This window comes from Linepithema humile, chromosome 5, assembly GCF_040581485.1.
Source record: "Linepithema humile isolate Giens D197 chromosome 5, Lhum_UNIL_v1.0, whole genome shotgun sequence".
Taxonomy (NCBI): Eukaryota; Metazoa; Arthropoda; class Insecta; order Hymenoptera; family Formicidae; genus Linepithema; species Linepithema humile.
Genome location: NC_090132.1, coordinates 22,725,278 through 22,735,825, shown reverse-complemented (window position 1 = coordinate 22,735,825; position 10,548 = coordinate 22,725,278). Strand labels below are relative to the sequence as shown.

The 10,548-nt window shown below is 27.0% G+C and overlaps 1 protein-coding gene across 1 annotated transcript; it reads right to left on the bottom strand.

Moving 5' to 3' along the window:
- Nucleotides 1-210: 210 nt before the first annotated feature.
- On the bottom strand, nt 211-10,412 carry LOC105676200 (short-chain dehydrogenase/reductase family 16C member 6). The gene is made up of 8 exons (XM_012373934.2): nt 10,256-10,412; nt 3,723-3,882; nt 3,480-3,634; nt 3,124-3,301; nt 2,810-2,939; nt 2,235-2,355; nt 1,624-1,749; nt 211-1,290 (listed from the first exon to the last, which is right to left on the bottom strand). Exons 2-8 carry the CDS (start codon nt 3,861-3,863, stop codon nt 1,218-1,220), a joined length of 924 nt encoding a protein of 307 aa, XP_012229357.1. The 5' UTR covers nt 3,864-3,882; nt 10,256-10,412; the 3' UTR covers nt 211-1,217.
- Nucleotides 10,413-10,548: the final 136 nt, after the last annotated feature.

The following is a 10,548-nucleotide window of genomic DNA, read 5'->3' as shown; positions in this document are numbered from 1 at the left end:
TTATTTGAAACATTGCGATTGCAGAGCGCAAAAGTTCTCTTTAACTTTGAAATGTTATCTTTACATCTCTAAAACATATACACTCATTCCGGTTAATTATAATATTAGTTTTACTAAAAATTAATTATAATATTTTACTAAAAATTAATTACTCAAATTTAATAAAAAATGTCAGCTTTATAAGTGCATAAAACAATTAGAAAAAGTAAGTATATTTTGTTTTTTTCTTTTATTTATCATTTAGTTAAAATCTTTTATTTGTACAGTACTTTTAATACAAAATTGAAAAATTTGAAAATTGACTTATTTAGTAGAAACACAATAAATTAGATATAATATCTCGGATCTCAATATAGCATTCTTATTATGTATAATTAATGAATATATTAATAAATATCAAAACTTTGCTTACAAATTTTGATCAAATAAATCGTTAAAATTCTTTAATATGTGCGTATTATGTATATAAACTCGATTTTCGTTGCTTTTCTCTTTACTTTTTATTTATTCTTTACAGCTACGTATATGTAACAATTGTCACTAAATTAAAATCCGAGAGCATTAAATCATCTCCTAAGAGGCTTTAGGCTTATACATATATAATGATATAATTATACGTATATATCATAATTATTATGTCCAAATGATTACTGTACATCTCTTATGTATAACAATAAAACTCACATAAAATATGTATTATTAATAGTAAAAGTGAATAATTATATCGAAAAGTTGCTGAACCTATATTTTTTATGTTGTTAATATAACTTCATAAATGCGGTTATTACTACAAAGACAATATTTTGTTTATCAATTCAGCAAAACAAAACATTGTCGGTGGTTCTTTTAATATTGTATAAAAAGTTTTTATTAGCGATACTTTCATCGTTATGTATAAAACATCTACACTTGCGCATTTACCTATATCAATAGATTACAACAATGAAATATTAATAATTAATTAAATGAAAATTATTTTTACACACAGTGCTAATATGTTATTGCATTATTTATAAAATATAGTGCAAACGGAGATTGCCGATGGTTTTTATATTACGTTTTATTAGTGCAAGTTATTTAGCAAAAACAATGTCAATCTCGATTTGTTTGGTACGATATCTCGTAAATGATGAAATAACATACTACATACTTATATAAAAGATTTCATTTATGAATTAGTATGAAATTAATCAGACGTGTGTTTTTTTTTGCATTTGTTAGCTTGACACCGCCTCCACACCACTATCACAAAAATCTGCTACAGCTCTTAGTACGTTGTCAGGAAATATTCTGAAACAAGAAAACGCTTATCACTATTTATTTTGCTTATCACTATTTTTTATTTACTTAATATCTTTAAGAAATTAATAGAAGTTACCAAAAATTGATTTTTTCATTATTATGAAAAAATAAATTACAGTTATAGTAATTAAACGTATTATGATTTCTTTATAACACATATTAGCACATAATTTGAAATAATAATTATATCAAATCTTGTGATTTTTATCTTATTTATTAAATGTAAAAAATTTCAAATTAACGCACTAAAATTTTCATAAATATGTTCTTTTGGATTAGGGTTTTTTTATAATTGCTGCAGTAATTTTACAATTAAGTTACCTTGTTATTGTTAGAGTTGACAACCAGAATGAAGGCACAGTTTTTTCTTGCTGATTTGTCCTTTGCGCGCGAATTATTTGTGAAACGGCTTGTTGCGTTGAAACCAATGGCAGGATTTTTTCGAACCTATTGAAATTAAGACATTTAGCATGGATAATAACCAATAGTCATTGTATAAAATTAATGCTATTTTAAATTTTATAAAAATTGCTATACGAAACAAATTTAACATAAGAGGGGTGTTGCAACAAATATCTAAATTTGAATAATAAAATTTGTAATTTTTAAGATAAATAATTTGCACGTAATTTTATTGCATTGCATTTTTATACATATCTTTCTCTAGAAGAATTACAATAGCTTACCTCGCATCCAAAAGTTTAGTCTGCATGTAGAAACATAATTACTTAATAATGTGTAATTAACTTGTGCATTTATGTTCTCATATCATTGTGCAACACATAAGTGTGTCTATCGCGAAACGTCTAATTTTGCAAATTAATGCTTTTATATAGTAATTTTATATTCACATATTATGCATAATAAATAACACAGAATTATGCTTCGTCTATTGCAAAAATGTCCTTTGAAAAGACTCCTTCTACACTTACTTTATTTTTGGTTTCTTGCAAAGTCCAGTGTCTACCATATATGGATAAATCGTGGTGAATTTAATTAAAGATTTTCCTTTTGTACCTATCCGCAACTCCTCGCTAAGTGCTTCCATAAGTCCTGGAATATTTACAAAACAGATTAAGAATACAAATTTTTTTAAATAAAAATAATTTATATAATAGATATATAAAGCTCTAGTGATTTTCAAAATCAACAAATATTAGAAAGGAGCGTAAAGAGCCACAATGCAGGTTATTCGTGCGAAGGTTACAATATATTTGTTTTAAAATTATTTACATTTACATTTAAACTTAACACAAAAAATGTAAGCTTATAAGCAATATTCAATATAATAAGTGTCAACATTTACATTTTTTGTGTTAAGTTTAAATGTAAATGTAAATAATTTTAAAACGAATATACTGTAACCTTCGCACGAATAACCTGTATTGTGGCTCTTTACGCTCCTTTCTAATAATTTATATATTGTGATACGGTGAATAATTCCGGCATTTGCATATAAATCGCATAAAATGTAATATAAAAAACGTTGGACGCAAGCTATTTTTACCTCTAACTGCAAACTTCGAAGCACAATAAGGAACTAAATTTGGAAAGCCACCGATTCCTGCCAGTGACGATAATGCGACGACATGACCGTGATTTTTCTCGATCATGCTTGGTAAGAATGCTTGCAGCATCTGCACAAACAATAAAATATTCAATAGAGTATTCTAATATCGTATGTGACGCTTTACATTAATAAAAAATATATTATTATGCATAAATCTCCTATTGTTTCGTATTGATAATATTTAATCATTTAAGGTAATTTTTATAATATTAATAATTTCGATACAGTGCGTATGTATCTTTTTAACTTACCCAGAAGTGGGCTAATACGTTAATGTCGAAGATACGTTTAATTTCATCGGTCGTATGATCGAGCAATGTATGGCAAGGCATTATACCCGCATTGTTAACTAAAATAGTGACATCACCGACTTCTCTTTTGACTTTTTCAGCTACACTGAGAACGTCTTCCCTCTTCGAGACGTCGCATCTGAAATGAGAACATCATTAGACTTTTGTCGAATATGTGCATCAATTATCGGAGTATAATTAGCTAAATTCGAGCAGTACTGCTGCTCGCGATACTTGTGGGCATCTAAATGACAATGTTACGAGTTTTTCCTCGCAATTTCTTCACATTTTTAAAACAACAAATATGATATGCGTACTGATATGCGTATGCTGCGGTAGTTCCCGTTTTCTTAATTTCGTTAATCGTCTCCTCGTTTGCTTGTTGGTTCAAATCCCAACATACCACTGTTGCGCCCAGAGATGCGTAACGGAGTGCCAACTCCTTTCCGATACCGTGGCCTGTGCCTGTTATCTGTACAAGTATAATACAAAAAACAGTACGTTATTATGAATTATTTTAATAAAATACAATTACTGTATATCGTAAGTTTGATATATACCAGAACGATCTCACCGGCTACGCTCTTCTCTTCCGCCGGAACAAAGAATTTATAAATACTCTCACAGATGTAATACAAAATCTTCAAAATGAGCACCAAGACATCCGCTAGGATCAATGCACCGTTGTATGCCTTCACCATGGTTGTCTGATGTTTTCGTCTGCAACAGCAACAGAGTCTTTGTTTAATCGCAGAGAAATGAAATATAGAAGTCTTGAGAAATTTATGTAAGTAACATGGTAAGTACGGAGGAACAGCATTAACAATTATTTATATTAATGATGTTTATATTGATTTTCTAAGCTTATTATAATATAAAGTATTAACACTTTGAGTGCCACGTCATCCATATATGGGTGACGCACAAGTTTCCGTAAAAGCCCATCTATGGCTCACGGTTTTATTTACAAGTAAGAACGATTTCGTTAGGTATAAAATATATTGAATAAAAACAATAAAATATCACACACACACGCGCGCGCGCGCGCGCAATCTTTGCAGCGCACTAAATACATATTTAAAATAAAATAATCAAAAATTACATTAATTTAAAATCGAGAGATCCGTAAAATTTGCAGACTAGTGCTATACTATCGTTGGTTTAAAAAATGAACGAATATATAGTCGTATGTTGAGTTGGTATTAGTAATGCATGTATTTGGATAAAAAAAAGTTAAGTTCATATTTATGTTAGATAATAGAATATTTATGTTAGATAATAGTTTGCCCCAAAACTGAGATAACGTACATAACACGTCGCAGGCTTTTCTTGCTACAATTATCAATCGCAATTTGTATTTGGCTTATTTGTGTTTTCAGATGAACAGACCGTCAAATAAGGGCTTTGCTATTCGTTGAGCGTACCTGTTTCTTTATTCTAAATAAAAATGATTTCGATGGTTAGCCCGCCGCGAATTTTGCCAGCGCAAGTGGCAACACTCGATTAACAGTCGCGCGCTTATCATTTAGACCTCGTAGAGATTAAATTCGAAATGTATTGGGCACTGAAAGTGTGATATGACGTCCTATGATAATTTGTATTTTTTTTACAAGAGAATGATCTCGCTCTCAAAGCATTTTTAATAATAAAATCAAGTAATAAGTTGTTTAATGCGAGATAAAACGGCTTGCTATTACAACGTTATAATGATTCTACGCATAAAACGAATACATTATATAACACAAAATAACCGTAAAACGTGGCAACATATTTCTATTATGTTCAATTAATGCGTCGTAAATATACACGCAAAAGATTACACGGAATATGTAAGAAATGCGTTTTTAACTCACAATCAGTAAGTTTGTTTGTATTGACATAAATTTGAATTACGTAATTGCATCGGCATTAGTATTTTTGTTGCGCGATAATTTAGTTTCACGTGGTAGACAATGTTAACAATCGAGATGATTTTTTTTTATAAAGTGTATTTACATATATTTAAAAAATTACATAAAAATTACACATAAAATTGCTGAAAAAATTGTTTGTACTTCAAGCGTCGCATGATTCATCTTGCATATTACACAAATATAATATTAATCATTTTCATACTTATGTATTAATATATTTGGAAGATAAATCTTGATCAGTAATTAAAAAAAGAAAAAAAAAAAAAAAAAAAAAAAAAATTATTTAATAAATAAAAAATAAATTCTTTCATATTTTAAAAGTCTACAAATTTGTGTAAATAAAACAAATCTACAAATTATTTATTATTTTATGTTATCAAATTCTTTAATAGAAAAAAAATACGCAGTGATTAATGCAGTGATTTTGCGCAGTGATCATAGAATAAGATATAAATCATACATCAATCATTACAAAAATTATTATAATTTTTAGGATTATTGTGAGATGACTTCTGAATTGCGATATATACTTGTTATTGCAATATTACAATAATTCTTCGAACAGAACAAAAACATGATTACTTTGCAAGTTAATGTATTTGCTCCATAATTTCTTTTTTATTAATGTAAAACAAGTAAGAATCCAACAAAAATTACTAATTGTATTGTATTTACATCGATAATTAATTGAAAATAGTTTTAGAGTTATGTTGTAAAAGAAAATAATATAACACACGTTAACACTATTGTTTAAATATTTTAATTTTCTGCAGAAAGATATTTTGATGTAATTATTTTAAAAAATTTTTTCTACGCCTGAATTTGCGATGCACTAATTAAACACACTAGCAATATCACGTTCTTTATTTCTGCGTATTATATTATATAATGTTTCCGTTCTGTGCGAAGAATTATTGCAATAACAAGTATATAGCGCAAGTCAGAAGTCATCTCACAATAAAATTATTAATTTTAATTATAATATAATTATATTTAAAAAAAGATTATATGTTTTGTTATTATCTTTAATAATACATAATACGCGTATATCACGCTTAAACGGCTAAATTATTGTTAAAAAAAAATTTTTAATAATGCCATATAATTATATCACTGATGTGTAATTCATGCATAATGTAAAAATTGCATATGCAAATTGTATGCACAAGTACATTTTTTATTAACGCGCAATTAATATGATAATACATATAACCGTTTTTTTATATCCGACTGTCTTATACCTCCTGGATTGAGTAATTTATAAATCAAGTTCTTCAAGATTATGTATGGTATACTTTTTTAGGATTATTTGTTTGAACTTTGCATTTATCTAAACAAATGTTTATTATCGGTAAATTTTTTCCATTTTAAAAAAAGCATACATTCTTTGCACATTATTTTATCATGGAGAAATAAAAAAGATTTAAGATTTAAAGTTTACATTTTAATTTCCTTTTTGAAATGTTTTCCACGATAATTTGTTTCTAAATTACAGATTTTACAAAAAAAATTGTCCATTTTATAACATTTTTTTCAAAACGGTATAACTTTAAAAAGGTCAAAGAAAAATTTTTAAAATATGAATTTGTTAGGAAATAAATGAGCTTAGAAACGCATACATTTTTGTACTCGGCAGTCGACTTTTTAGAGCAATGCAATAGTTTAAAAAAAAAATTTGTTTTTTATTTCTCAAAGTCTATCTTCAAGGTTCGCCATTTTGTAAAACATTTTGCATAATTCAATTTTGGTTTTTTTGGCTGTTAAGAAAAATGTTCAAGTTTTAATTTGCGATTTTTTTCATCCCACGATGATTTTTTGTTGAGTTATCGCTATTCAAAGATATTAAAAAATTGTGTTAAAGTTTGGTGGTCCGTTTTTTTTTTGCGGGTGAGTGTATTATCATATTATTAATGACTTTTATTAATAATAATGTTGAACTTTGAACTTCGAAAATATGAAGAAATTGATTTTATTAATATAATTAATGTTGTTCAGATAATTAATATATTAATTTACACAGCATAAATCATGATTTTTAAGTCTTATATATATAAGCAAAACAATTATATTATATTATAAAAATGCACAAAATTTGATCAATTCTTTCCCCCACTATATTCTTTCTATTTTCTTAAATAACATCAAGAAAATGCAAAATATTTCATTGCGTAATTCGGCCTTCTCTCGTTAAAGGGAATTAGGTTACTGCAACTATCGTGACGGATAGTACCAATGATTACGTGTCATGTACCGCGTGCAATGCATGATACAAATAAGATCATTCTTGCTCTTGTCAGTTGCACTAAATACCTGCGTTAATTAATTTTATTTCTTTATAGTACTATTTAATTATCGATAATATTTTACACTACTGCAAATAAAAAAAATATTTAAATAATTCTAACATTTACATTAATAAATTTTTTTTACCATTTAAAAAGCTTTTATTTTACAATTTTAGAATTGTAAAATATTAAAAATATAAAAATTTAGATCTTCTATTAGAAGTGATTCAAAATAGATGTTTACAGATGCATCATAAAATTTTCTTATTTATTTATATTTAGTATATTATATTAATATCATGTTTAGTTTATTTATTATAAATACTATTTTACAGATTTTTATTTATTAAACAAAAAACAAAATTAATTTTTTATATTAACAATAAATGATTCAGTTTATCAAGTTTAATCGACCAGGTTTAATATAAAGATCACGTTTTGCAAAACAAAGCACAAAAATATGCACATTAATGAAAAATTGATGAAAGATTAAACACATTATCTTACTCTTAAATAAGCATACGATTGTATACGATGGCACGTTTAAGTGATAAGATATCTATTATAATTTCTGCTTAAAATATTATCTTTTTAAAATATTTATAAAACATTTAACTTATATCAATCATTTAGGCTTCATACATTCTTCTGATAGACAATTGATTTAACAGAAATCACACAAAATACTTAATCCGATTGCGAAAAGATACTATTTATCAAACTTTATTAATAAAAAATTAAAACTGTAAGGCATGTCTTTTCTATATCTACATTTTAAAACAATCAGATAAAGTAACACTTAAGTAATATTGTTTTAAAATGCAGATAGGAAGGACGTGCCTGAGTTTTTATTTTTAATAAATAAAATTTGATAAATAGTAGCTCTTCGTAATCAGATTAAGTATTTTGTGTGATTTCTGTTAAAATAATTGTTTATCAGAAGAATGCATAAAGCATAAATGATTAAATAAACTAAATATTTAACAGATGCTTTTTAAATACTTTAAAAAGATAATGTTTTATGTGTTTTTCACGTTGCTTTTAATAATTGTCGATTTTTTTCTAAGATTTTTCCTAAGAAGAGAGATTTATATCGCATTTATTTTGTTTGTCTCGCACGATGATAATAATATATCAATATAATTACAAGTAATATTAAGATATTGCTCTTTCTTATTAAAATAATAATCGTGAAAACAACAAGCTAATAATTACAAGTCATAAAGAAGCACTTAAGATAAATTATTCTGTTGTAAATAAATTTATTTCTTAAAATCTAAAAAGTTCATGTTTAAAATATTCCGACTAAAATGTTAAAAAGATTATTTGTGTCTAACTAATTTTCGCAGATTCTACTATAAATTTTTGAAGTAATCACAGTGTCCGCATTTTCGATAATCTTAAATATTTGTTAACCTTTTTGCCACAAACAAGTCCATATTCACTTTTATCATTTGCCGTCGAGTTATTTGCATACGATACAGTTATCGTATTGGAGATAGAAATTTCTATGTGTACATCATTCATATCTATCTTTGTTAAAAAATATCTTTTATCACAATTATTCTTTTTCCTGATGTGTTTAAGAAAACTCACTCTTGCCAAAGTCATAGCATAGCAAATTCCAGCAGGGTAACAAATTTCGATGAAATATAGTATTGGCAATAATCTTCCAATTAATATTAATGTGACCCTGAAAATAAAATGTTATCTTTCCACTCTCCTACTTTTTTATTTTAATTTTACAACTTTTAAATATTCGGACCAGATGTTATAAACTTATTTGACAATACTAAAAACACTTTTTTTGTCTCATTGACTTTTAAATTTTTTATTACTTATTTTATACATTATTATTTTAGTGAACATCATGTGTCGTTTTTATCGTTGTTTGCATAAATTTATATAATTTTGATATTAATTTGATCGAATTTTGCGTATTGATAATAAAAATTTTATTTTATAATCAGGGAAGAAAAGAAGGAATTAATTTTTTTATTGCAAAATAAAAATAATATAAAAATTTATATAGTGTCTAAATAATATATTGTTTCAATAAAGGTTTATGTGCAATTTTTTTCTAGAATAATATTAAAAGTAGATAATTTTGTAAATAATCGTAACTTGAAGATTATAACTTACAATCTTACAATCGCGTCATTACTGTATTTACATTGCAATCGATCTAATATGAAATATGAAACGGATAGAAAAAATATTACTAGAGTAAACAAGCTGTTTGGATTTCGCAGAATTTGCAATAAACTGCATATTCTTCGGAAAATATGGAACTGTTTTATTCGACAATTGTAAACATTTCATTTAGTTCAATATTTTGATGCTCTAATAAAGCGATATTATTAAATGTTAATAGGGAATTAAAAAATTTTATTTATGCAAAGACTACAGCTTTTTAGTATACATAAAAGAAGCGTATTACCTATTCAATTTTATGCGGGTTTTACATTAATAAAATTTTAGTTCATTGTCAGAAAATTTCTTTTTAAATGAGAAGAGAGGATGAGCAGTAAATATTGTTACGTTTAATAAGGTAATCTGATGCTTCCCAGATAAATTGCGTAGGCACTCGCGTATTCGCTTTTTATATTGTTACGTTTAATGCATGTTGTAATTGTGATTCGCATTGTGCATGATTCTTAGTTGTCTTCACGATTTGTAATTCGATCAGAATTTTCATGGACAGTTGGCAGACACCAATTGTTAAAAAACTGACTTAAATTCCTAGTTGAGTTAGAATATCAGATAATCGTCCACGTAAAACTTGCCAATATTATTCGACAAAAATAATTTTTAAATTTTGCATTCAATAAAAAAATCGGTTCTTAAAATTTCGAATAAGGGTAGTTGCAAAGGCAAAAAGTTGAAATTACTTACAATTACCGCTCGATCGTGTGGTTTTAACAATGATAAAAATCTCTCAAATCTGTCACAGTGCACAGATGTGAGCGAATTTTTCACTAATTTCGAACCGTCGCCGTTCGCGTACGGATCACAACTAACTCGTGAATGGCTATATAGCTCTGACACGCTACCAACGCGATTTTCCATTACTACTACAAACGCAACAGCCCGGCTGCGCGGAGCATAGGTCTGTCGGTCTCTCCGTCAGCGTTGGACTATAGACGACCGTAACCATTGTCAACGGAAGACTCGCTAGCCGTAGGTGG